Source organism: Strix aluco, chromosome 26, assembly GCF_031877795.1.
Source record: "Strix aluco isolate bStrAlu1 chromosome 26, bStrAlu1.hap1, whole genome shotgun sequence".
NCBI classification, from domain to species: Eukaryota; Metazoa; Chordata; class Aves; order Strigiformes; family Strigidae; genus Strix; species Strix aluco.
In genome coordinates, this window is record NC_133956.1 from 2,871,591 (window position 1) to 2,898,077 (window position 26,487).

At 64.9% G+C, this 26,487-nt stretch overlaps 1 protein-coding gene across 3 annotated transcripts; it reads left to right on the forward strand.

The window, feature by feature from the left end:
• Nucleotides 1-1,996: 1,996 nt before the first annotated feature.
• On the forward strand, nucleotides 1,997-26,294 carry NHSL3 (NHS like 3). 3 transcript variants are annotated; one of them, XM_074850632.1, is made up of 7 exons: nucleotides 1,997-2,202; nucleotides 19,906-20,061; nucleotides 20,306-20,361; nucleotides 21,577-21,694; nucleotides 22,086-22,202; nucleotides 22,323-25,214; nucleotides 25,403-26,294. In XM_074850632.1, exons 1-7 carry the CDS (start codon nucleotides 2,010-2,012, stop codon nucleotides 25,423-25,425), a joined length of 3,555 nt encoding a protein of 1,184 aa, XP_074706733.1. In that variant the 5' UTR covers nucleotides 1,997-2,009; the 3' UTR covers nucleotides 25,426-26,294. The 3 variants fall into 3 exon arrangements, with proteins under 3 accessions (XP_074706733.1, XP_074706735.1, XP_074706736.1); XM_074850634.1 differs by lacking the exon at nucleotides 1,997-2,202 and adding an exon at nucleotides 9,745-9,960; XM_074850635.1 differs by lacking the exon at nucleotides 1,997-2,202 and adding an exon at nucleotides 18,170-18,424.
• The last annotated feature ends 193 nt before the right edge of the window (nucleotides 26,295-26,487 follow it).

The window sequence follows — 26,487 nt, forward strand, 5'->3', positions numbered from 1 at the left end:
AGAGCTGGTGCTTTAGGGAGCTCCTGGACTTTCCGTCTTCACCAGGACCAGGACTCTAATGGAGGGAAAACTGAGGAAGACCTTCCTCTTTGTCTTCCTCCCCATCTGATGAGAGCTCTCCCCGGAGGGTAACAGATACTCTCCCTCTCACTGTGATTATTTGGACAATGCGCCATAACTGTGCAAATATATTTTTCAAACTGGTTCTGCTGCCATCCGAGGAGGGGCAAGATGTGAAAACCAGGATCTTTTTTTGGAGGCTAATGACTCGGAAGTTGGAGCCGGCGGCGGAAAGTCAACACAAACACCCTAACTGGGGATTAGCTTTTCCCCAGTGCAGTTCACCTCGACGCGGGTCACCAAAGCCTCAGAGGGCTCAGCCCTCACCCCGGGAAGGAGCCGCTCCCCTGGGATCACGGTGGGCAGAGGGGTGCCAGGAAATTGCTGCCCAATGGTTTCAGAACTCATTTAGGTCTGGAGTCTGGGTTCAGGGGGGTGAAGGGGGGGGGATGAGAGGCAGAGACACAGAAGCACAGCGAGCCCCAGCCCTTCTGCAGGCATCGCCCAGGATTCAGCGTCACGTCCCCGTCCCCGATCACTGGTACGACTGAACCAAGCGGGATGCTCGGGTTTGCACAGCCCACAAGACACTGCCTGCCAGCACCCGAATCCCACAGGGGACACAGCACGCCGGGAAGCTGCGAGAGGGACAGTCTTCTTGTTTTATAAATTCTTCTAGTCATTTCCAGCAGTTGGCAAACTCCTCCGGGCGCACGGCCAGGCCCTTGCGAGCCTCCGGGAAGGATGCGGCTTAAAAGCAACGATGCAGCTTTTCATATCAGGAAACGCATCCGCACAGGGACCCAAACCCGCCCGAGCTGAGAGTGTGGAAATGAAGCAGAAACCACCTGTTTTATTGGCTGGGCTCAATGCCCCCGGCTTTACCGTGCGTCCCACCACTGACCTGCTCGCTGCCGGGATGTGTCGCTGCTCCGGCCGTGGGTCTCGTGTGTCCCGTTGTCCCCTCGCAGCCGGATCTGCGTGGTCACGCTCCCGAGCAGCGCAGGCTGGTAACAAGCAATGAAATCTTTTCTGAGAGCCGCTGCCATTCCCGGGCCAGCTCCCAGGCGCTCAATGGTCTGCAGGCAGAGGCTGGTAGAGCCACGTCAGGCGGCTGAGCTCCCCCTCCCCGTGTCATTTTATTTTCAGGAGTTGATTTATGATTAGCAACAAGAAGCAGCGTGGCACAGGGTGTTTCACAGGAGCGGGTCCGTGGCCTCAGCTACGCCCAGGTCGGCCGCTGTTGGGGAGCACCGTGTCCCTCCCACCCCCCCGAGCGCTGCCATCGGCGGGGACACCACAAGTGTCACCCTCAGGTGAGGAACCGGTGGTGGCTGTGGGGAGAGGGCAAGGGCAGGACATGGCCACCAGCCCCGGCTCCTCTCCTGGGGACAGGGACAGCCACCCCGGCGGGGTCTGCGGGTCATGGCTCCGGGGGATGACGGTGCTGGAATTATTTGCTCCGTATTTCGCTCTGGTTCTCTCCCGCTGATGCTCCAGCACCACGGGAAGGCGGGGGGGTCCCAAGGGGTGAGAGCAGCCCTGGGCTGTCCCCGCACGGTCCCCCCCCGAGGGGACAAAACCGGGACTCACCGCGTGGGGGGGCACATCTTGGGGGACCCCCAGCAGCCCGTGGGGGACCCGCCCTTGCGCTGGAGACCCCCCGGCGGCATCACGGGGAGGTGGGGAGGGTCCCCCCCGCCGCCACCAGCGGGGCCACCTGCGGGCGGGGGGGCGGGGGGGGGGGCGGGGGCCGGTGCGGGCGGGGCCTCCCGCAGCCCGGCCCCGCCCCGCAGAAACTTTCCGTCGGCGCCGGGCGCTCGGCGGGAGCCCGGAGCGGGGCCGGGAGCGGGGCTGGAGCCGGGGCCGGGCGGGCCCGGCCCTATGGGCAGCGGCTGCCGGCGGTGCGGGGCGGTGCGGGGCGGTGCGGGGCGCTGCCCGCCGCGGCCATGTCCGCCGAGGCTGCACCTGCGGCGGCGGGCGGCGAGCGGGAGCCGGAGCGCGGCGGCCCCGGCTCGGTGGCGGCTCCCCCCCGGCGGAGGAAGGCCCGGGCGGGCTCGCTGCGGCGGGCCCTCAGCTGGCTCCGCGGCCGGCGGCGGCGGAGGAAGGGCGGCAGCCCCCCGGCCGGGGCGGAGGGACGAGGTGAGGGGCGAGGGAGCGGCGGGGCAGCGGGCGGCGGTGGCTGTGGAGGTGGGCGAGGAGGGGTCAGGGTGGTGATCGGGGTGGTGGGCAAGGAGGGACCACGGTGGTGGCCACAGTGGTGGCCAAGGAGGGATCAGGGTGGTGGTCACGGTGGTGGCCACGGTGGCGGCCAAGGAGAGGTCAGGGTGGTGGCTGAGGAGGGGTCAGGGTAGTGGTCACGGTGGTGGCCAAGGAGGGGTCAAGGTGGTGGCCATGGAGGTAGCCAAGGAGGGGTCACAGTGGTGGCTTAAAAGGAGTTGAGGTGGTATCTGTGGAGGTGGCCGAGGAGGGGTCATGGCAGTGGCCAAGGAGGAGTCACAGTGGTGGCCATGGAGGTGGCCAAGGAGAGCTCAAGGTGGTGGCCATGGAGGTGGCCAAGGAGAGCTCAAGGTGGTGGCCGCAGAGGTGGGCAAAGAGAAGTCACAGGGGAAGCCAAGGAGGATTGGGGTGGTGGCTGTGGCCATGGCCAGAGGGGACTTGGTGCTGGCTGAGGAGAGGTGGAGGTGCTGAGGTGCTGGCCGTGGAGGTGGCCAAAGAGGGCTCACAGCGGTGGCTGAAAAGGAGCTGAAGTGGTGGCTGTGGAGGTGGCTAAGGAGGGGTCACTGTGGTGGCCAAGGAGGGGTGGAGGTGCTGGCCGTGGTGGCAGCAGAAGTGGCTGAAGGGGGGTGAAAGAGGCAGTGGCCGTGGTGGTGGTGGCCACAGGGGCTGTGCTGGCCACGGTGGCCGCTGCTGCGGTGGCAGCAGGCCGGATCCGGCAGTCCCTGGTGCAATCTCGCCCCTGCCCTGAGGGCTGGTGCCGGTTCACTGGGTAGGTTCTCTCTGCGCTGAGTCAGAAGGTCACTGGGGCTGAGGGAAACCTGGAGAGACGCCAACCGCTGCCGCCGCCGCCTCCTCCTCCTCCTCCTCCTGGGCAGGGTGTTTGCGTGCTCCAGGTGTGGCCCTTCCTGTCCTAGATATGGCCCTCGCCCCGGCTGGTTTGCAGGGTGCTGCTTCCGTCGCCCAGCCCCATCCCTGCCACCTTGGCCAGGACAATCCCGCAGCCGAAGGTGCTGGGGGTGCCCTCTCTTCGCTGCCTCAGGGCCGTGTTATGGGGATCCGTGGGCTCAGCCCGGCCTCCCGTGGGCTGGGACCTTCAGCAGAGCGATGGGTGGTGGCGTGTCTGGTCATGCTCGTCTCCTTGGCGCCCTTGTTTTGCAGTAGTAGGTGTCCCGGCGAGGCAGTAGTTGCTGGAGGTATCACCCCGTGCAGCAAAGTGCTCAGCCTCTCCCACCCCACGCTGTCGGGGACACCATCTGTGTCACACCACTGCCCTCCCCAAGGGGCACCTCCGGCGGGGACGTCGATGCGCTTTTGCCGAGGGAGAGTCCGCTCTGCGGCACCCAAACGCAGCAGGATGCCGTCGCCTGGGACTTTTCTTCCTCGATTTGCCCCGGGGAGTGAATTTCCAGGCACTCAGGACTGCAGGCAGGCACGTTTACCGCTTGGAGAAGCACACAGAGCTCTGTGATAGGAGAGGTGTGGCCGTGGAAAGGCAAAAGGGTCTTGGGAAGTGGCTGAGCCCTCTGCTCAGAGGGTCCGTCGGATGCTGCCGGTGCCTCCCAGCCCGCTGCGTGTGGACGCCGCTGCCACGGCCCAACGCTGAAACCTGAGCAGAAAAAATGAGATGTGCTGGAGCATGTGATGTTCCTCTTTGCAGCAGAGAAACGCCCCCAGCAGCTCTGCCAGCCTTTTTTTATTTTTTTTTTTTACCCCTAAAGTTGTAACATTCACCAGCTAATCCTGGAAATGCGAAGTCACTGCCCATCAGGGTGGCAGCTCGGGCACCTCCAGCCTGCTCACCACGCCGTCCCTCGTAAACACACCCGGCCGAAGCAGCCTGCGGCTCGTGACAGCCGAGGCTCCGTCACCGCGTGAGATATCCCCGTGTCTGGGAGAGCTGCCCCGAGCACCCGGCTGCCCGCGGGCCGTGCTGGTGACAGAGGGGCTGTGCAGTGCTGGGGGCTGCAGGACCCTTCCCCTCCGGGCGCTGCTTTCGGCCGTGCTGGTGGCCCACGGCATCCCGCTTGGCACACGCACGGAGGGCCGGGAGGTGCCACGTTCCACCGCGTCGCTCGGTGGCCCGCCGTGGGGAAGCGGCGTGGATGTGCGACGGTCACAGCTTGCGTGCGTGCTCGAGTCGCCTCCTTGCGCGCTTCCAGCGTGCGGAGCGTGCCGGGGAGACCCACCCTGCTTAACCACCTCCGGCTCGGCCACGGCTGGGAGTGTCCTCAGGACAGCGCCAGCATGTGCTGGGGTTACCGGCATCCTTCCCTGCGAGGTGGGGGATAACGCCTCCCTGTATGACGGGGGGCGGGATGCCTCGAGCAGCAGTTTGGGCTGAGCTGTGGAAGTGGAAGGAGTGTTGGCTCCGGCTGCTTTCCAAGGGCTGCAGCTCTCCACCGCACGCAGCTCTGACCTGCCCGGAGGCTGCATCGGCCTCACCGCCGACACCACGAGCCCTCACGCTGCAGGAGCCGGCCAGGCCCTGCCCCAGCTGGGAATTTTTCCAAACATCAGCTGGGAGCTGTGGGAGGGGGAGAGGGGAGAGCTTCAGCAGGTCCCTGTAGGCTCTGGGTGCCCTCGGCTTTCCCCCTGTGTCTGCGCGGTGCTGGGGGGTGGTTTGGATCAGGCCGGTGACTCGGCAGCTCCCCATCACCCCGCTGTTCCCATGGGTGGCTTTGGTCATGGAGGGGGGACAGGGCATCTCCGACCATCCCCGGTGCATCCCGGCTGGGGGGGAGTGAGGAGGGGGCAGGCAGGGTCTTGGGATGGCTCAGGTGGGAGGGAGGGAGGGAAGCTGTCCCAGGGAGATGCGGGTCAGGACTAGTTCCTCAGCCTGGGCATCTGCCCATTCACGACCTGGCTGTTGGTGAGGTTGGAATTGCTCAGCACTGAAATCATGGGAGCAGGAGGATGAAAGCATTTCCACTTTGGATCAAACCCGTGGGTCCGTCTAATCAGAGATCCCATCTCTGGCCGCTCACACAGCTGAGTTGTGTAGAGGAAGGACGGGTAATCCTGCTCATGGGCGAGTTTCAGGCCACCTCTCCAGGGGGGAACGCCAGCGGCTTTAGGCCGAGCAGGGACATGGCTCCATCCCAGCTGGAAGCCGAGTCCTCTCCCGTTTCCTGACTGGATACTCTGCCCTGTTTGGGCGAATGGGCCCTGCTGGCTGCAGCATCCCCTTTCTGCAGCTCTTTGCTGTGAGATAATTCCTGCTGCGAGCTGTAAGGCCCGGTCACAGTGGCTGCCAGGTGCTGCCAGCCCCGGGCTGTTTTACCTGTACACAGCCCGTCTGCTCTGAGCACCTCCGCGGCCCCGGCCCCGTGGTATCCGAGCACCTCATGATTCCCAACGTGTTTATTTCCACAATAATCTCCGGAGGCTGAGGAGTGGTTACACCTTGGGATGGGAACGGAGGTAGGGCGAGCAGCTGGGCTGTACTGAGGGTCTAATGCAGAGCGAGGAATCGGGGTGCTCGGCCAGCTCCGGTTTGCTCCCTGTGGCAGCTTTTTCCTGGTGGAAGCTGGGAACAAGAAAGCTGAAAGCTTTTTCTTCTCCTCTGTGAGTGCTGCCTGCAGCTGCCCGATGAAGGCAGCCTGGTAACCCTCAGCAGCACGAGCCTGCTCCTGCTCCCCGGGCTCCCCGAGCACGCGTGGTGGAGTCCTGCTGCCTGCGAGCGCATTTAGTCCACTTTTTGGCTACTGCTTTATCCGGGTTTCGCAACATTCTTCTTAATACCCTGATGAAGTAAAGGAATTGATGTTCCAGAAATATTAAATTAGGGTAGGCTTTTTTTCTTTTTTTTTCCCTTTTTGATACCAGCTTAGTCTGGCAGCAACAGATTTCCTGACTGGGGGGGGACGACATACACTGTGATGTTAAAAATAAAGCTTTAAATGCGCACAGATGCTTTATAACACCAGCGAGTGGTTGTTGAAAAGCGTGCGGGGTGGCTTTGCCGTGTATGTGGTGAGCAGCAAGTGGCAGGGGCTGGGCTGCAGTGAGGACTGTGCTGGTGGGGTGGTGGAGGCCCACGTGAGACCTGGAGGCAATTTGGGGCTGGGTTGTTCCTGTGTGAGATGTGAAATCTCCCCAGACACTTGATTTCTTCCATCCTCTGTGGCCGCGTGGCACATGGTTTGGTGAAAACACAGGCTTTGTGTTTTAGTCCTGAGCTTCTCAACTCAAAGGAGGGAGGAGAGGTGTAGGCACCGCTGCCCCCGCGCCTCCCGCTCCCCGGGATTGTTTCTGTGCGTGTGTGGGAATGAATTTGTTAATCTGCGAAAGGCAAAGAGTGACACTTCAGAAAATGCGAGCAGCAGGAATCCCCTGGCTGGCCTGAACTGGCAACGGTGAGTGGCTCTGCAAACAAAGAGAGGTGTGTCTGCAACCACAGCTATTCCACCTGGAGACAACTGGAAGAATTACTCTGGCGAATAACGTTCCATAAGATCCGATAAAACTATTTCACCGGAGTCATATTTCTCTTTAGAAGGAAGGTCTTATTTCATAAGACAATATCATCATTGACTTTGACTCCGGCAGCGATGGGAACATAAGCCGTTGGAAGGTGAAGAGCTGGGCAACGATGAAGTGAAAAAGCATTTCCCTGCCAAGCAGGAGCCAGAGCCCTGGGCTGGTCCCCGTGGCTCCTGCCGTGCACGGATAAAAAATACCTCAGCTGGAGCAGGGAGCTGAGCTCCCTCTGCTTCTGGAGCTGGAGCTGTCATCGACAGCGCCGGCCTGGACTCCGGCTTGAGCAGGAAATCATCTGAAAGCCTTCTGGTTATGTATTTCTGTTAATGATTGGGGATCTCAAGTGGGGTTTTTGCGTTACCTTTGCCTCGCTGAGCTTTACTTCCCCATGAAGGGAACAAGGGCTGAATTCCTTTCTCATTCAGGCAGCTCGGCTCCTGCTCCGTGTTCGCTCGGGGATGGAATCAAGTTTAGAAAACACCAGGAGGGAGGACGGATCCTTCACCCATGCCAGCACAGAGGGGCTCCTGCCGCCCTGCACTTGTGCTGGCCGGTCTGACCGAGGGAGCGTGTGACTTTGGGATGATCAGATGTGCTTGGAGCAGTCACGCCGTGATGACAAGATCTGTATCTCATGAGCAGCTTCCCCCCACCTCCTAGCTCCTTGCTATTATCAGAGTCCTCTCAATGAATAAAACCAGGGGTTTCTGGCCTGGAAAGTACTGGAGTTGGCATCTCTTGCCCCCCGTTCCCCATTCTCGCTGGCTGCCCCACAACTGGGTTTTGGAGCGTGCCTGCTGGCATGCCAGCGAAGCTGCAGGTGCTCCCCCTCCGCTGCCACGCTTTCCAAGCAGATTTCTGGGTGCAGGGATTTAAACCCAGGTCTGGGGCGAAGGATGAGAGCAGCCGCTGGCAGTGCAGCCTGTCCATATGGGTCTTGGAGGGGTTTGTGTCCCGGGGTCTGCGGGGATGCTGGCACTGCCCGTGCTGCTCTCAGCCCCCCAGCTACAGCAGGAAACGTGGGACCCCAGAGGAGCTGGAGCTGGGTTGCCATGTGGCTGTGAGTTACCCCATCGGCCCCTTGCTATTTACGGCACACGTGGGCTTAGCTGGGTTGCTGGGGCTCAGCTCCCTCTCGGAGCCCCCTCGGCACCCCCGAGGCTGTGGCTTGCTGGGGCTGGGGGCGGTGAAGCTTCGGTGCCGGCGGTGGCCACATTTGCTAGGCAGGTGCTGGCACGGAAGGCGTCTGTTTTGGGAGCAGAGGGGGAAGTGTCTCACTGTATCTAGGGCAGTGTTGCAGGCTCCAGCCTCTCTTTTTCTTGCAGGGAGAGAAATAAAAATGCTTCACTGGGAAAGCTGTTCTGTGTGGTTGTGGAGGAGCCCCCTGGGTCACTGGGGAGGGGGACTGAGCAGCGTGAGGGGTCCATGCACCCTGTTTTGGAGCTGTGGCGAGGGGATGTACACGCCAGGGAGGCTTGGGAAGTGCTGGGCAGCTGGAGGAAGCCCTGTCTGGGGCTGGAGATGCCCCTGGCCAACCCGACTCCTGCAGCCCGGTGAAATAAATCATCTCCCCCAGCCACTGGGCAGAGACCTCTGATCTGTTGCACTTGTGACCATGACCTTGTTTGATCCCAGCTGCCCTGAGATGGAAAGGCTGTGCCTTGAACTGGGTGCAGCCAGTAATGGGAAACAAGGAATAGATTCCCACTGGATCCCCTATTCTCTTAACAGCTCCCACAGGAAATGGGGCAGCAAATGCCCAGGGATGCTGGTACAGCCGCCCTGGTGCCAGGCACCGTCCGTGGCACAAGACAGTCTCTGCCCTGCTGACCGTGCCTTCCGGGCAGCAAACCCAGCCGGTGAGAAACTGAACCATCACTATTTCCATTGCGGAGAAGTCTAAAGATTAATTTATTGCCAATCACCTTGGGAGGTCAGGACAAAGCTGCCGGTTGATTTTAAACTTTTTTTTTTTTTTTATCACCTCCCCAGTTTTGTGCCTTTCCCACAGAGCCCTCCTTCCTATTTATCCCAGTCTTTGATGAATCACCTAAGGAACATAAACACTGCCAGCAGGAATTGCCCACCGCCTGGCTGGCTGACCCCTCCCTGCCCTCGCAGCATTTAATGTTCTAATTAAAAATCAGGAGGGAAAGCTGGGCTTTGGGGGGGGCAGGCTGGCGTCCGTGTTTCACAACGGGCAGGGCTTGTCCGTGCAGCGTGGGCAGCCGCTGGAGCAGCGCTGCCTGTGCACCGAGCTGCCCTTCCCCTGCCAGCCCCAGCCCGCTCGCTGCTTGCAAAACCCCGCGCAGCTGGAGCAGGGTTGGGAGCGGGGAGAAGCCGGGGTGCACCCCGGGGGGGGCCCTGGGAAGGAGGTGCTGGCGGTGTGAGCCGACATGGATGCACATGTCCTCGTGGCTCGCCTGGCTGTGACTTGTCCCTGAGACAGGAATGACCGTGGAGAGGGTGGCAGGGGGTTAACATCCACCTACGGGCATGTGGGTGCTCGCCCTGAGGTTGGGCAACAGCTGGACCCAGCCCTCATCCTCGGGCGCTTCGCTCCAGCTTTGGAAGCCCTGTTCTAGCCTTGGCCCTGCCAGGCGTGGCTGGGGTGCCCCCACGGCGCTAGGACCCCCAAAACCCAGGAGAGGGGGTCGTAGCCTCGTTTGTCGGCGCAGTGCTCGGGGACGGGCGGAAATGGTGGCTGCTCGGTGGAGCGTGGCAAACTCCTGGGGGAGGTGGGAGCGGGGCTGGAGGCGAGCGCTGTGCCCAGATATCCTGATGCTTGGGGACGTTTGGCAACCGGGGGGTCTCCCTTTGCCCTCTTGGCCTGGCTGCGGCACCCACGCGTCCCTGCCGAAGGGATGGGGCTTGGGAGGGTGCTGTGGGATCCAACGGGCGATTCCAGCAGGCCCCTCCTCTCTGCCTGTACCATTGGCTCCGGCACAGCCGCCTGCGAGAGCTCAGCTCCGCCGGAGCCGGAGGGATGGGAGCCGGCGGCTGAGAGCCGTCGTCTCCCACGGCCACCCGGGCCACGCCGGAGCCCACTCGGCTCCGCCATGTAGCGCCCCGGCCTCCTCCACCCGGCCGTGGTGGAGGGCGACAGCGGCCTCATGGGCAACGCGCACCGCAAGAAGAGCCCAGCGGGCGTCAAGGCCGGCTCCTCCTGGCCCTTCGGCCGCGCCGGGAAGCCGAGGGCAGGTAGGAGCCATGGGGCTACCTGGGGAGGGGTCGTGGGGGGTCCTGGTTCGGTGCCTTTTGGGGGGGTCACACTAGGAAAGTTCGCTGCTTCTGCTCTCCCCAGCCCAGCTGCGGCTGGAGGGTTTGCTCTCCCCTGCCCTCCCGGTGCTGGGGGGCAGGATCAGGCCCTCTGACCCCATGTGCCTGAGCTGGGGAAATACCTCCGGCTGCACACAGGGGCTGCGCCGACATGCTGGGGAGCAGCCATCGGCTCGCCCGTGCTATCAGGACAGGGATCATCCGCTGAATTAGTTACCGATTTGTTTTTCTAAGCGGCGTCCCAGCGGTTAGAGCAGGGACCCGGGGCTGCCGGAGTCACCTTCCTCCCCAACCTCCGCTCCCGTCCCGTGCCTCGGTTTCCCTCGCTGCGCCCCGGGGAGCGACGGATCTGGGAGTTGTTTGCAAAGAGCACCGGGCTGCTCCCCCCCACCTCCGTCCTGCGCAGCTTGCCCACCTCGCTCTGTGCGTGTCTGTCCGTCCGTCCGTGCGCCGATTGTTCCACTGCTTTATGCTCCAACTCCACAGATGCAGCTGAAAAGCCCAGGAGGAGGCTTGAGGCAGGGGGAACTCTCTTCTGTGGGGAGGAGGAGCGGGCGAAAGAGTCCCATGCCAGCCTGGACCCACATATTGAACCGTCAGCCCCGCGGGGTGCCTGGTCCCAGCGAGTTCCCTCCGTGGTTCCTGCGTCAGAGCGGGGCGATGCGAGCGGGGAAGGTCTCTGGCAGTAACGTCGTCCCCATCCCGGGGTTGCTGATTTCCCCACTGATGTTGTTAAACTGTCCCCGCGTCCCCAGCCTGGCCTGAGTCCGGGAGGGGACTTAATGGGTGTGTGGGCAGGGGTCTGGGGTTGGTAGGAGCGGGGTTAGTGGGTCCAGGGGGGTGGTAACTGGGTGGTTTCTCCTGCCAGCCCTGTGGATCCCTGGCCCCACCGTCCCTCCTGCCCTTGGCTGCCCCGTTTCCCTCGGTCTTTACTGACTAGCAGCTGCCCAGGTGCGGTGAGCCGAGCTGTCCGCAGGGTGAACAGGGTCTGGAGTCAACCCCTCACAGGCTTGGGGAGAGACCACACCAAGCAAAACTGCCCCGAAGAGGCAGGGGCCAGGATGGGGAGACCCCACAGACACACGGGGAGAGGCTGCTGACACGCCCTGACCAGCAGCAGCCTGGGGAAACTGAGGCAGGAGTGGTTACACCAGTCGCCCATGGCTGCATGGGGATGGCATCTCCTTCAGCGCAGGCTCTCCGGTCTCCTCTCTGCCAAAGTCATTCTCTCGTCATGGTCTTCACATGGGAAGGGCTTGATGCTGCCGGCCAGCGGTGCAGGGGACAGGGTGAGCCTCCTCCCTGGGAGAGGTGGTTTGGGGGCATCCCTGGTGCAATCCTCACCATTTCCTTGTGTTGTCCCCTCCAGATCTCCATCTCCTCTCCATCCCACTGCCAGGATTGGGTGCCCGTTGCCCTTCCTCAGCACTGGCTGGGAGAAGCTGGGCTCCATCTCGGATGCCCTGGAACGGGTGTGATGTGGGACTGTGCAAAACAGCCGGGGCAGATCCTGCAAGGCGAGGGCCGGCGCTGGGGCCGAAGGCCGTGGGGTGGAAGGTGCTGAGAAAACATGGGGCGAGTTGTGTTTGTTCTCTGCGGCGGCTCCATGGCAACCGTGCAGCGGCCACAAAGCGAAAGAATTTGCATTGTGTCGCTTCAGCATTTCAGAGGGCGCAGCCGGGATCACCGGCTGGGGGCTGGGTGTGCTGGCACCCGCCGGACAGGCCCCCCGTGGTCCCTCTTCTCTCGCCCCTGCCCCTCACCCAGACCCTGGGTGCTTCTGGATTTTGGGTCAGAGGCTCATTGTATATCGTGGGCAACTGGACCAGTATCCCCCAGTTCCCATCTTTCCATCCCTGGCTTCTTGGGAGCACCGGTTTGGCCCCGCTGTGCCCACTGCCGGCGAGTCAGGCCCGGGTGGGCACTGGCAGATGCTTTGTGCTTCTGCCGTGCGTGGGGCGACGTGGGCACCTGCTGCCTTTTCATCCTGAAGAACCAGAGCTGCGGTCCCTGGGGATGGGGTTGGCCAGGCAGGAGCGTCGGGAGCATGGCTGAGGGCTGCCGGAATTGCTCTACCTGCTGCAGGCAGCTGCCTGCATCCTGCTCTCTGCCTCAGCCTCCCCACTCTGCTTCACCAGCGCCAAACCCGCGTGGGGCCTGGCTTGGCATCCCCTGCCTCTCCTCCCCGGGCTCGTCTGTGGCGGGAGCTGCTGGGGAAGGTCCTTGAACACCAGGGAGACCAAAGCCTCTTATCACCTCCTTATCGAGGCCGCTGCGCCGGGCCCTGCTGAGTCAGGGTGGAGGAACGTGGCGGCCGGCCAGGCTGCGCCCCGCGGAGTCAGCGGGGATGCGGCTGCCGCCGGCGCGGGGTTCCCTGGCACCCGTGTCTGTGTCAGCGGGTGCTGGGGCAGGTTGTGGGGGGAAATGCCCTGCGGGGAGGCAGGCTTGGGGCGAGGGGTGACCCATGGGGCAGCGGGCACCCACACTTGCCCTAGCCAGGGGCCAGTGGTGGAGCCCTGCAGTAGCCCCAGCTCTTGCCGTGCAGCTCCGGGGTGGGCTGAGCAGCTCTGGGCGTCTTTCTCCTTCGCAGCAGCTCTTCGTGCCAGACCCACGCTGGGCCGGCTCCGTAAACAACCAGGGGAGCAGATAAGGGCAGGGGCCCGCCCTGGCCGGGGATGCACTGAGATTTACAGAGGCGCTTTCTCCAGGCACGGCCAGCCCAGCACGCCGGCCTGCCGGACTCGCCTGCTGGCATCCCGCTGCCGGCTGCGAGGGCTGAGCCCTTCCCGGTGCCCCCTCCTGCTCCGGGAGCAGGGGAGGAGGTGATCTGTGGGTGTCCCAGGCAGGCAGCTGCCTCCAACGCTCAGCTCCGACGTGCCAGGCCATGCCCGCTTGGCAGGCACCCCGTCACCAAGAGGCAGGGATGGGACCTGCTGGTTATATCTCCCCATCCCATTTTGGTGGCAGCCCCAGCCCCATCTGACGGCTCCTCTGCCATCTCCTCCCCTGATCCCGCATCGCCGTGTCCGTCTCAATCCCCGCTGGAGGATCGGCAGCTCCTCGGTGCTTCCTGCCAGCGCTGCCGAGCGAGAGACCCGCGGGCAGGAGCGGGGTTGGGTGCTGCTCGCAGGACGGTGCATCCCTGCACGGAAAAACCTGCAAGGTCTTGTCCCTAATCCGTCTCCTGGATTTGCTCCTGCTGTGGAGCCAAGTACCTGCTGTGACAGGCACGCCTGCCATTTAGGCAGCACCCTCGGTACCCTGCAAACACGCCGGGCATGACGGCGCGCGCCGTGGGGACGCAGCCAGCGCCGAGCACCGCGGCGGGGAACCGCGCAGGCGCCACGGCGGCGTGCACGGGAGGCAGAGGAGAGGACACGCAGGGAAGGTGAAGCAGGGCTGTAATAAAGCTGTGAACTTTGGCGTAGGGAGGAGGTGCTGGTGGCCTGTCCCCGACCGTGCGTGCCACCAGCGTTGTCTCTGTGGTCCCGCGTCGCCTTTGAGGCTCTGCCCGCCACCCTCTCCCGCCCCACACTCCCCATCTGGGCCGTTCCCACCCGGATCCGGCTCCTGGCCGAGGAAGGCTGTTATTTACCTTCAAACCTGTTTGGTGGCTTCTGCCGGGAGGGGACGAGCGCGGGGTGGAGAGGTGGTGGGACTGGGACAGAGGCTCGCTGGGCTGGAGCAGGGGCTGAGAGCGAGGCACAATCTGGCAGCAGGGGGGTCCTGTCTCCCTCCGCGGTGCTGGGACCCCCGCCCTGGGCTGCTGCCAGACCCTCGCCCGGGGTCTGTGATAACACAGAGAGCAGGAGACATCGCGTGTCACCACACGGGCTGGCTGTGGGGCATGTGTGGGGCAGCAGCAAGGTCAGGGCCGAGATGGATGTCACACAACAAGGTGTGCTCCTGCCATGACGGCAGCCGCGGCTGGAGGCAGCCAGCCAGGCGACGGCTCTCCTCCGAGCGGGGTTTCACCCTGCGCTGGCTCCTTGGCCGTGGCCCGTTGGCTCGCTGGGGCGATGCAGGGCAGTTTTCTGCGCTGTGATTTAGAGGAAGAAAAACGATCCAAGTTTGTTTTCCCATTTGAAATTAATTTTATTTCTGCCTCGGCGTGGGATCGTGTTTGAGAGTTGAGCCAGCAACGCAGTTCAGGTCGTGTTTATTTGCTTTGCAGAGATGTTTTTCCTGGATGAAGCAGCAGCCTCCAAGTGAGGCCGAGGGCAGGCTGCAGCCCCTGGGCTGGCAGTGGGGGGCTGCGTGGCCAGAGCCACAGTAAATATTATTGTGCTCTTATCCTGCCTGGAGAGAGCATGGTCCTGTGGCGTGTCCCAGGGCACAGATCCTGTGCAGAGACAACAAGGGCTCAGGGAGCGAGGGCGACCGGGCTGGTTGCCTCCAGCGGGGCCACAGCCCCCCCAGCCTCCCTCACCAGCTGAAAGTTGGGGTGCAGGGGCAGGGCAGGGTGGCACAGGCGGGTGCCAGGTCCCACCTGGGGCCATGTTGCTGCGCGAGCGGAGGTGATGGGCCCAAGGGAAAGATGGACATGCTCGGGCTCGTAAAGAGACGGTGTTGCTCCCGACGGGGAGATGCTGGCAGGGCTGCCTGCGCCGTCCCTCCGGCCGGGAACTGGCTGGCTGTGCTGTGGTGGGAGAGGCCGATTCGGAGGGAGCAGGGGGGCTGGATGCTGGAGCAGAGCACGGGGGCTCTCGCAGCCACGGCAGGGTCCACGTGCTGACTGCTCTGTGGGGTTCTCGGGGCTCTCTGGGGTTCATGGTGCACCCCGCTGGCGTTCTCCACGCTTACGGCATCTGCAGGCAACCGCCGCTTTGCCCCGCTGCAGCACGGGGAGCAGAGCGGTCCCCAAGCCTGGGAACACGCCTGGATGGTGCTGGCCGATGCCTGGGAGCAGCGTGGTGGGAGAACATCAACCCCATGGGGCAGGGGGTCTTCTTGCTGCCTTCTCGCTGCTCTCGGCACTGCCCTGGCTGCTGGGAGCGGGGAGGTGAGGTCTCCATCCCACTGAGCAGGACACACGCAGGCAGGTTCTCCTCCCCTTCCTCCCCTGGGGACCTCGCAGCCCCTTCCCGCCCGCCTGCCAGCTCCCCCCCTCCTCCCCATTTTTCTCCGGTGAGTCAGTGGTGGTGGAAGGGGCGGCCGTGCTGCCTGTTCCCTGCCTCCTGCCGCAGGACCCGCCGCCGTGCAGGGAGAAGGCAAGTCGAGGCAGTGCCGTGCAGGCAGAGATAGATGTTTGCAGCCGAGTCTGGCCAAACCTGCTGCGTGCAGGAGGCACAGGCCTGGCGAGGAGGGGGACAGGAGCCAGGATTTTCTCCTCTGGCTCTCCCGGAGTGACGAGCATCATCGTGGCTAAGCCAGTTCCAGGAGGGAGCTGGGCCAGCACCGTATCTCACTTGCAGCATCGCTGGTCCAGGGCTGTACGGCCCCGGCCGTGTCCCTTTGGGGTCTCAGCTCTGGACTGTCCCTTGCGCAGCCCTTCCCAGTCCCACCTCGGTGCCCTCCAGCCCCTCTCTGCTGGCACAGAGCGGATCAGGCAGGGCTGAAGGCAGGGTGTCTGGGGTTCCCTGCCCCTTCGTATCATTTTGCCTGGCTTCAGGGATGCTTTGCTCCCTCCGGACCATCCCTGGCACTGGTAGCAGCAGATACCAGCTCCAAGTCAGGGAGAACATCGTGGAGAGAGTGCCTGGCCCTGAGAGGCCTCTGGCTCCTTCTCCGGGAGGATCCCACTGCCACGTGTGGATGAGGCACGTGTGTCAGATGAGCACCACGGAGCCTGGAGGGGATGGGGCGATCCAGGGCACGTCGCAAGGAATGCACGAGGGACAGGACGCCAGCTCCGACCGGGCGTGTCGCTACTGGCACTGGCTGCAGCTGTGACGGCTTCTTCAGCCCACCAAGATCTGCAGCCTCTGCCGCAGGATCAGGCCTCTTTCCCTCCCGGCTTCCCCCCTCTTTTCCCGTCCCTTTGCAGCAGGTTTTGCCGTGTGTTGACAGAGCCGGGGCGAGGCTGTCTGGGCGAGGAGGACGTGGTAGCGAAGGTTGCAGGGAGTGGGAGGAGAAGCGGAGGCGGCTCTTTGCGCGCGGCCACGCTCGCCAGCGTCAGCCCTCGGCACGAGGCTCCTCCGTGGCCGGGCAGTGGCTGGGTGGTGGCCACGGCGTCCTGCCCGGATTATCCTTTGGGTGATTGCAGCCGGCGATGCTGAGCTCCTCCTGCCCTGAGCTGCAGAAGTGTCACACTCAGGAGAGGGACGCGTTTCTGTCAGAAAGGGACACTCTCAAGGCCCTTTGGGTACTCGCGGGCGATGGGCCACGTACGGGGAGGAGAAGCAGGGACAGGCTGTCTGCCAGCACCTGGGAATGTCCTCTCAGACCCAGGCAGCAGCTTCCACATACGTGTGCTGCCATCAGCAGACCCGCGGGGCTGAAGCTCAGCTCTGCCTGGGCCTGGCAGCACAGGGGGGACTGTCCCCCTTTACCCGTGGGGGCTCACAGAGCTCCCGGTGCCGTGCAGGGGGGTCCCAGGTGTGGTCCCATCCGTGCAGAGCTGGACGTGCCATCCTGGGGGGCTGGACCCTCCCCTGCAGAGCCGGGAATGCCGTCACTCTCGGCCGCGTTTGCCCGCCGTCGGCCGTGGCCCTCGCTGGGGCTCGTGACGGGCTGCCGGGAGAGGAGAGGGCAGCGTTCAGCGCAGCACGTGGCTGCCCGCTTTGTGCATCCTCAGCCCTTTAATTATGTCCCTTTTCCACTTGTGCTGTGAAAAGAGCTGGGGAGCGTCTGCCTGCAGCCGCCGGCACCTTCTGGGTGAGCACGTGGGCAGCGGGGCCGATCCTGCCCGTGCTGCGGGCAGGGTGCTGGGTTATGCATAGCATGGGCTGCAGGGTGCTGCTTGGGTTTGCTGTTATGGGCGTGCAGGAGATGCAGGGAAGAAGTTCCCCCGAAGCACAGAGCTGCCCAGCCGGGGACGCAGAGGTGCCCTTTGCAAGGTCAAACTGTCCCTCAGGTGGCACGTTCAGGGCCTGGGGGCCGTGGGACTTTCGCTCTCTGCTTTGGGTAACTCGGCTTCCTCGGCAGCCAAACCCCTCCCTGCCCTGGCAAAACCAACCCTGGGCGCAGGCAGCGGGGAGCTGGCAGGGCAGGGGAAGGAGGGTTTGACACGTCGGCTGCTGCCTGGCACCGGGACAGCCCTGCCCGCTGGGTAAATACTGGGAGTTCTTCACCTTTTGGGGCAAAACACCTGGAGATGGGAGGGATGGAGGCACCCGGGGCTGATGGACAGGGCAAATTCCCCTTCTGTGCAGGGCACCGCTGCTGCAGGCAGCCTGCCTGGGGCTCCCCGGCACCCACCGCCCCGGGAGCACGCAGCACCTCGTGCGGGGGGACAGGTGACCGTCGGTGCCACCATCTGTGCCAGTGTCTGACCGCCCGGCATTTCTGCCCCAGCCTTCACGTGCCCCTGTGCCAGCAGCTACTGGTTAGACTGGTCTGAGACCTCGCTCTCCCCCAGCGTGCCGCCAGCTCTTGTGACCGTGACGTAGCCGTGCTGGGTGCCCCGTCCCTAAGGACAAACACCCTTTGCCCTTCAATGGCTCGTGTGTCCCCCTGCCGCGGGCTGAGTCATGCTGGGAGCGGGGCTCTCCCTGGCAGGGCTGGGGGGGCTGCAGTGGGGGGGGGCACTGGGGACAGATGAGGAGGGGGAATGCCGGCGCCGTTGGCAGTGCTGTGCCATATCCCAAGGGCTGGTGCTCGCTGGAGGAAAAGCTTCCCAGCTCCTCCCAGTTGGCCGTACTGTTGTGGAAGTGAGTAACTGGTTTGTAGGGATGCTGTGCTCAGTGGGGAGCTGGTGAGGAGGGTCCTGGGGGGGGGGGGGGTCCCAGGGGTGCAAGAGGGGGCAGTTGGGGGAAATCCTGGCCCTGAGCCCGGCAGAACAGATCCCTGCCAGCCGTGCTGTACGTGGGAGGAGGCGGGAGGGCCGGGGGCTGAGCGGGGAGGCCAGAGGAGGGGCCCCCCGCTCTCCTTCTCCCGTGGCCGAGGCGTGGGGTGGGCGCAGCTGGGGCTGTCCCCTCCCGCCGCCGCGCAGCCGTCCCTGGGGTCAGGCTTCTCCCCGCACACGGGCAGCGGTGCCGGAGCCGCTTTGCCTGGCTGAGCATCCTCCCGCCACGCGGATGAGGACGGAGAGAGGGAGCTGGGGGCCGCCGGCATCCGCCTTGCCGGCACACGGCTGGGCGAGAGCCACCCCGGCACAATAGGCGAAGCCTCCGTGGGGGGCGGCGGAGCCCCCGCTTCTGCGGGGACCAGACCCTCTCCTCGGCCACCATGGTGGTTTTCATGGGCAGGAACCTCTCCTCGCTTCTGGCTTTCTTCAAGAAGAAGGGTGAGTGAGCGGGAGGGAGGGAGCAGCGCCTTGTCCTTACACAGCCTCTGCTTGCTGGGACCCCCGGCACCGGGCGCTCGCCCACCCGCCGTGGGCAGGGGAGGGGGGGGCTGCCATCCCAAGGGGAGGGCAGGGAAGGTCACCCCAGCCCTGGCCTCGTCTGCCGGGAAGTTAACGGAATAAATCACTGCGCTCCTCTTGCCGGAAGGCGGCTCCGGGTGTGCTGGGGGTGTTGGGTGAGGGGCTGCTGAAATTGGGGGGAGGAAAGGGCTTAGGGGAAGGGGAACGTGATGGTGGGGGGGCTGTGGGTGTCTCGTGTCCCCTGCAGGGACTCTGCAAAGGGGTCCCCTGGGCTGCCACCCGCTCTCCTGGCCTGGCTGTGCCCCCGGTGCCCCTCGCCGTGCCGCGGGTGCCGGTGGAGGCAGAGGCCGGCGTGGCGGCATGGCGCGGCAGGGCGGGCCAGCTCCATTGTTCAGGGCCTGCTCCTTTGTGCGCCGGAGCCGGAACGCGGCCGCCTCGCTGCCTGCCCGGGAGGGGATGAGGGACACGGGGGACACAGGATGGGTGGGTGGCGTCGGCGATGCCGAGCAGCAGGTGCCCATGTCCCCGGGGTGCTGCCGCCAGCCCCGCTGGTTTCCTGTGCTCTCCCTTCCCTTCCTCGGCCTCAAATTGTTTTTTTCTGGGCAGGAAGAGTTTGAGGCTTCGCGTCAGGCAGCGACGTGCAGGCAGGGCTGTGCCCGCAGTGCCCTGGCCGGGTGATGCCAGGCGCAGCCCCTGACAAGCACCCAGAGCTGGTTGTGGGCACCCCAGGGTGACAGTTTGTAGGGAGGAGGCTGCAAGACAGGGAGTGGAGGTCCCCATGCCGGCCGTGACATGGCATATGGGGTCTCCAGCACCTGGGGGCCTCGGTGGGGGGATTTGGATCATCTGGGGTCTCTGCACCTGTCTGTGCCTCAGTTTCCCTCGTCTGTGCAGTTCCCAGCCTGCCTGGGCAGGGGCTGAGTCCCTGCTCTCAGGGTGCTTTGCAAGGCCTGGGGATGATGCAACCCTCCAAAGGGAAAGTCATCGTCTTTCTATTCTTGTTTAATCCCTCCCTGCTGCCCCTTCTCCACACAGCTGCCCGTGGCCCTGCACAACTCGCTGCCTCGTTTGCTTCTAACGAAGGTGCTGGGGAGGAGGGTGGTGCCGTGCCCCAGCTCCGCTCCGGCCGGCGGGGAGGAAACCCTGCAGCTTCGTGATGGAGCCAGCCTGACTCCGGCATATCGACCGGCCGGGCAGAGCCATGGGATATGATTTCTCCCACAGCTTTTCCGGCGCCCGGTTCAGAGATGAGCGGGATAACGTCATCCTGGGCTGGCTGTCATCACCCGGCGCTTCTCCCAGCTTGCTGGGGCCACATCCCGTGGGTGGGGGGAGCGTGGCTGTGGGGGGAGCTCCCCCCCCACTGCCCCCAGCCGAGCTGACCCCTCTTGTCTCTGCAGGCGCTGCCAAGGGCGAGGCCGAGAAGCGGCTGAGCGTGCAGTACACGGCGGGCGAGGAATGTCCCGACAACGTCTTCTTCCCCAGCACACGGCCCCCGCACCTGGAGGAGCTTCACAACCAGGCCCAGCAGGGACTGAAGTCCCTGCAGCACCAGGGTAGGTGTCCCCAACCCCGGGGTGGCCCTGGGGACAGGGTGGAGGGTGCAGCTGGCCAGCCCCAGCTCCTGGCTGGCCGGGCTGTGTGGGCGGCGCGATGGGGCTGACCGGAGTCCAGCGCTGGGGCTGGCAGCGGTGGTTGGGGTGTGCGGGCAGCGCTGCCGGACTCGGCAGCCGTTTCTCTGCCTGGCGGTTCCCCCCAGGGCTCCCCGGGAGGGATTTACCTCCTGCTTTCCCTCCGCAGAGAAGCAGAAGCAGACCAAAAGTGCCTGGGACCACGGGGACACCAGCAGCCTCCAGGTGAGCTCTGCTGAGGAGCCGGCTCTGCCCTGCAGCACTCTTGGGGTGCTCTGGGGATGAGGGGACACAGGGTGGCCCCTCTGTCCCCCCTGTATGGTGTTTGGGGGTTGGGGGCAGATGGGGAACCAGCCAAGGCTGCGGGACCGTTGCCGGGGCGGTTGTGAGGCAGGAAGCAGCCGTGTGTCCCTCGGTGTTATACCCTTTGCCCCATGACAAGTCACTGTCCTCATCCCTGGCCTCAGCTTTGGCACGTTCTGCCCTGCCTTGTGGGGCTCTGCTCGGGGACCCCCACCCTGTCTGTCCCCCCCACTCCCACCCCACTGCTGTCCCCTGGCAGACCCAAGCGAGGTGGGGTGACGGGGTGGCACGACGGGGACTGTCAGCCATACCCAGCCCCATGGCCGGGCCCCTCCCTGGCTGCTGACGAGGAGAAACTCCCACTCTCTTGGCCGTGTTGGGCTTTGCCGCTTCCCCGGGCTCTGACCCTGCTGCCAGTGCCTCACCCGCCCATGTTTGCTCAAGCCACTGCATCCCGCTGGCTCTGGGCCCCCTTAACCCCTTGGAAGCGGGGGGAGCCGGGCGGGCAGAGCCCCTGGGGGGGAGCAGGGCCGGCTCAGGGTGGTGGTGGAGGGGTTGGGTGGTGCCTCACGCTGATGAGTCTCATCCCGACCTCTGCCTGTGCCGAGAGATGCTTTGGAGGATTGGGGGGCACTGAAAGCTGTGCCTGTCACAGGGCTGTGCCACTGGCCGTGCCCAGGGCGGGTCCCCAGTGCGGCCACATCACTGCTTTTGTGTCCCCGTCCCCCCCCCCAGCTCAGCCCCACACCCTTCTCCGGGCCGTGGCAACCCTCCAGCCCCGGGCTCTGGGACACAGCAGGGCTGGGCGCAGCCATGGGGCCATTTGCAGCTTGGCATGGTGGCGAGGCTGGCGGTTTCCTCGGGTGCTCCTTCGGCGGGCCGGACCCCAGCTCTCCTGCTGTCCGGGGGGCTGCGAGGCCAGGCGGGGTCCCTGGGGCTGCTCCCGGCCCCGCTCCTGGTGGGAGGACTCTGGATGCCGGCGTGGCTGACTCAGCCTTTGGCCCTCGGAGAAGCTTTTGTCTCGGCAGTGCTGGGCTGCGGAGTCAGTTTGCGGCGGCGAAGGGGCCTGGCGGGGGCCGGGGCAGCTCCGTCCCCGCAACCCCGGGGTCTGCCTGAGCCTGCTCTCTGCCCACACAGTCCTGCGCATCCTCGGAGGATGACAGTGTGTCCATCCGGAGCCGGGCGGCCTCCTGTGCCACGGACAGCACCTCTGAGGACGCCCTTTCCATCCGCTCCGAGATGATCCAGCGGAAAGGTACCCGGCTGGGTGGGCCGCAGGGCCGGGGGGGGCGAGCCAAGGGGGTGCGAGGGGGGTCAGGGTGCCTGGTGGGAAAGCTGGGCTCTGCGTTGGCGTGGCCACGAGCCAGTGCAGGGATTTGGGGGCCCTTGGAGAGAAGAGAGCAGCTCTGGCTGAGTCAGAGAGTTGGGGCTGGGCGAGGAGGACAGACGGACGGACAGACACCGTCTCCTCCCTGCTCAGACTGCGCGGCTGTTTGGCAGCTGCCGGGGCCTCCCCAGGCTGTGCCGAGCGCCTGAGCCCAGCTTGTCCTGGAGCGTCTCGGGCAGTGGCGGGGTGCTGGGGACACTGGGGACACCCTGGCCAGGGCCCCCCTCATGCCGGCTGGACCCGCTCATGTTTCTCACAGGTTCCACCTTCCGCCCACACGACTCCTTTCCCAAATCCTCGGAGAGGGCTGGCAAGAAGAGGAAGGAGAGGAGGACAACGGTGCTGGGCATCCCCCAGCATGTCCAGAAGGAGCTGGGTAAGCACTGGGGGTAAGGGGGGGATTTTTAGGGTCAGGTCTCGTTGCCCAGGCTCTGTTTGCCTTGGCTCGGTGCGTCTGCTGTGGGATCACACTGGATTTGTCTCTCCCTGCTCCCAGGTCTCAGGAACAGCCGGGAAGCCAAGGGACACCCCGAGACTGATGGGCGAGGGCTGAGGGGCAGCCAGGTACCGCAGCCCTTGCTGAACGGCGGGCAGGTCTCCGGCGACGCCATCCGCATCCCCACCATCGATGGGAAGCTGCAGCCGCTGGCTGTCCCCGGGGGTGCCCGCGTCTGCCTGGGAGTCTTGGAGGAGGCAGACACGGCCCTGCAGAAGCACATCGACCGGGTTTACTACGACGATACGTTGCTGGGAAGGAAGACGGCGGCCAAGCTGTCACCCATGGTGAGGCCAAAGTCATTAGCTGTGCCGGGCATGACCACCAACGCCAGCCCCCCGGAGCTGCTGAGCCCCGTCATGTCCATCTCACCCCAAGGCACCTACATGTCCAAGATCATCCCCAACGCCATCCTGCCGCCCATGGTGGACGTGGTGGCCCTGACGCGGAGCAGCGTGCGGACACTGAGCCGCTGCAGCCTGGTGTCATCCAGCCCGGCCTCGGTGCGCTCCCTTGCCCGCTTCTCGGAGCATAGCACCCGCAGCCGTGAGCCTTCCTCCTCCAGCGACAACTGGAGCCACTCGCAATCCACAGAGACCATCGTCTCCAACAGCTCCACCATCTCCTCCCAGGGCGGCTCTGACCGCCGGCAGCCCGAGGCAGGGCTTCGCGGCGAGGTGGATGCCGTGGCTCGCTCCGACACTGACCAAGTCAGCGTCTACAGCTCCGCCAGCTTCGTCAGCTCCTGCTCCAAGCCCACTGCTGGCCCCACGCCTGTGGCTCCCGGGCTCCTGGCCGTGGGGGGCAGCAGCGGCCGGGCGTCCCCCACCTACAGCATGAGCAGCCAGGCGGAGGGCTCGGACACGGGCAGCCTGGCCAGCGAGCGCTCCTCCGCCCGCAGCGTCTCCCTCAGGAAGATGAAGAAGCCCCCGGCCCCCCCTCGCAGGACCTACTCGCTGCACCAGAAGGCTGAGGGGGAGCCCAAGGTGCTGGGGCTGCCCCCCAAGCCCGACCGGCGGTCCCAGCGGGACAGCAGCGCGCCCTGGGCCCCGCACCCCGAGCCCTTCAGCCCCACGGCTGAGGATGAGGTCTTCTCCCCATCGTCGCTGAGCGAGACCAGCAGCCTCCGCTCCGAGAGCCTGGCCGGCACCAGCTCCCCCGAGGCCTTGCGGGGCAGCCCTGGGGTGACGGTGGTGCTGAGGGAGCCCCAGGCTCAACCCAAGTGGAGCTGCCCAGATGGGTCTGACCGCACCATGTCCCCCTCCAGTGGCTACTCCAGCCAGAGTGGGACACCCACGCTGCCCACCAAGGGGCTGGGACCCCCATCTGTGTCCCCGGGCAGGGCTCAGCCCCAGAAACCGGACCGGGTCTGCTCCCTGCAGTCACCTGCGCTCTCCGTGTCCTCCTCCCTCACCTCCATCTCCTCCTCGGCCTCAGACCCTGTCCCACCTGAGACGCTGCCCTGCCGCTTGGACCGGTTCATCATCCCGCCGCACCCCAAGGTGCCCGCACCCTTCTCCCCGCCACCCACCAAGCCCCAGCAACCCCCAGCACCCACCAGCCCCCTCCTCCCCTTGCCAGACCCACCGGCGCCCAGCACTGCCTGCCAGCAGCCCTCGGCCAAGCCCAGCGGCAAATCTCCACCGCCATCGCCGCCGCCTGCCTACCACCCGCCTCCACCGCCGGCGAAGAAAGCAGAGGGGAGCCCCCAGGCCACCAGCGAGGCCCCTGCCGACACCGCCTGGCCCCCGCCACCCCCGCCAGCTCCCGAGGACCACGACCTGTCCATGGCAGACTTTCCCCCTCCGGATGAAGCCTATTTCTCCAGCCTGCCCGATGCCGCGCCGGCGACCGGGCAGAAAGCGGCACCAAGCCCGGGGGCTGCATCTTCCTCATTCTCGGCCACCGTCTCCTCGCGCAGCCAGCAGCAGGGCCCGCCGGCCGGGGCGCCACAGCCGCCTTCCCCCGCTGAGCCCCCTCCCGAGGTCACCGTGCCGCCACCGCCGCCGCTCCCCCCGCCCTCAGCTCCCACTCTGCCGCCCCAAATCAGCCTTAAGAAGGCGGCCAACGGCCCCCGGGCAGACGCCAAGAAGGAGCCGGTGTCGCGGAGCAAGAGCGGCCCCGTGCCCAAGGAGGACGCCAGCTTGCCCATCGTCACGCCCTCGCTGCTGCAGATGGTGCGGCTGCGCTCCGTGAGCGTGGAGCCGCCCGCCGGGGCCGGGGCCGGTGCCGAGGAGCGTCCAGCACCCCAGAAGCCCATCCGCCGGTCCCTGTCCACGCGGCAGCCCCCTCCTGCCAAAGATGCGGTGCCTTCGAACCAGCTCCACCACGCCGTGCACCTCAAGGCCGCTGCTTTGTCCTCCGGTGAGGCTGCGGAGAAGCCGCCGGGCAGCAGAGCGGCTCTGCCTGGCCCCGAGGGGCCCCCCGGGGATGGCCAGCTCTCCCCCAGGCACAAGTCACCGGCCTCCACTGCCAGCTTCATCTTCGCCAAGAGCTCCAGGAAGCTGGTGATCGAGACGTCCTCGTCCTCTGAGGCACAGGCCGACCTGAAGAGGAACTTGGTGGCCGAGCTGATGAATTTCTCGGGCCAGCGCTCAACAGCCCCGGCTGCCGCCCAGCAGGGCCCTGGCAAGGCACAAATTCACCGAAAACCTGGCAAGATCCCCCCTCCGGTAGCCAAGAAGCCTTCGCTTGGCCCGGGGCCAGTTCCTTCCCCCCTGAGCCCAAAGCCGGTGGGGACAGAGGCGCTGGGCACCCCCGTGGCGGACGGGAAGGCCAAGGCGGTGCCGGCGGACGAGAGCAGGACTAAGAGCGAGCTGGCGGGGACGGCGGCCTCGGGGACGGAGGGCAGGAGCGCCGCGGAGCCGTCGGCTCAGAGCCTCCCTGCACAAGGTACGTGGGACAGGGGACGATGCCGCTGTGGGTGCTGGGGCTCCGGAGCTATACGTTCCTGAGCTATAGGTGCCCAGCGCAGCGTGTGGGCCGTGGTGGGGATGGGGTGGGAGAGCCCGGCCATGGGACAGGGCTGTGGGAAGTTGGGGCGCAGGGTGGCTGATGGGCTCTTCCCTCCTGCCTTGCAGATGGACGGGGAGAGACAGCCTGAAGGACGAAGCTGCAGGATTGGTGCCCCCACAGACAGGAATCCAAATCTCTCAGGGACCTGGGCAGGTCAATGGACGAGTGTGGAACTGGCAACTAACTTAATACAGGAAGCAAACAGCCTTAGCCTCCACGGCCTTGATGATATTTATGCAAAAATGGTGTTGGTTTCACTTTCCTAAGTACTACAGCTTTATTTTGCTTTTTTTTTTTTTTTTTTTTTTTTTTAAAAAAAACTGGACTCGAGGTCTGTGCCCAGAGCCAGCACCTCCTCCCTGCCGGGCTGCCGCTTGGTTTGGGCACGCGGAGCAGAGCAGCCCCGCCGAGAGGAGCGCGGGAACCGAAGAGGCTGGAGCTGGAGCCGCTCTGCTCCCGGCCAGTCGGGCCCGCGGGGAATCGAAGCACTTTGGACAAAGGAAGGGGAAGGCTTCAGCCATGGCAGCACCCCGGGGGACACGGGCAGGAGCCACAGGATGGGACAGAGGCGCTGGTTGGGAGGGACCAGGGCCTCGGCCCTTGAGGGAAAGGCAGGACGGGGGCTCTGGGCCAGCACCGACCTTTGCCCACGGCAGCGCGAGCTCTGGGTACTTGCCCGCTGCCCGGCCCAGCTAGCCCACAGCCGCGCTGGCCGCAGGGGGAACCTGGCTGCCCCGTGAGCTGGTCTTCAGGCGCTGGGCTCTGGGGTAGAGCCTCGATTTCTATTTCTGTAAACTCGGGTCACATTTTGATTTCTTTGATTGTTAAAAAAAAAAAAAACAAAACACCAAACCAAAACAAAAAACCCCCAACCAAACCAAACCAAAAGCAACCAACCCTCTGCCACTGAGTAGCTGCTCAGAGCTCTGTACCTGGCTGGTAAAAATGATGACCGAAGTTTGCTGGCTCCTGTGCTTCCTGGCTTGTAGCCACGGCTTTGCCCCAGGTGGCATCAGCCCTGCCTGGCGGTGGCGAGCTGTGGGGCAGACGCAGACCCCCAGCGGGCTGGGGCCTGGCCCCCGCTGCCCGCAGGGGGTGGGGAGAGGGCTCGGGCAGCCCTGAAACACTGGAGCAGAGCTGGCTGCGCCCC

What these genes read in the sequence shown, in the direction of transcription:
- NHSL3 (XM_074850632.1), top strand. Translation starts at nt 2,010, where the DNA reads ATGTCCGCCGAGGCTGCACCTGCGGCGGCGGGCGGCGAGCGGGAGCCG. An exon ending in GGCCGGGGCGGAGGGACGAG is followed by an intron (nt 2,203 to 19,905) that starts GTGAGGGGCGAG and finishes TTGTCTCTGCAG; the next exon opens with GCGCTGCCAAGGGCGAGGCC. An exon ending in GCATGTCCAGAAGGAGCTGG is followed by an intron (nt 22,203 to 22,322) that starts GTAAGCACTGGG and finishes CCCTGCTCCCAG; the next exon opens with GTCTCAGGAACAGCCGGGAA.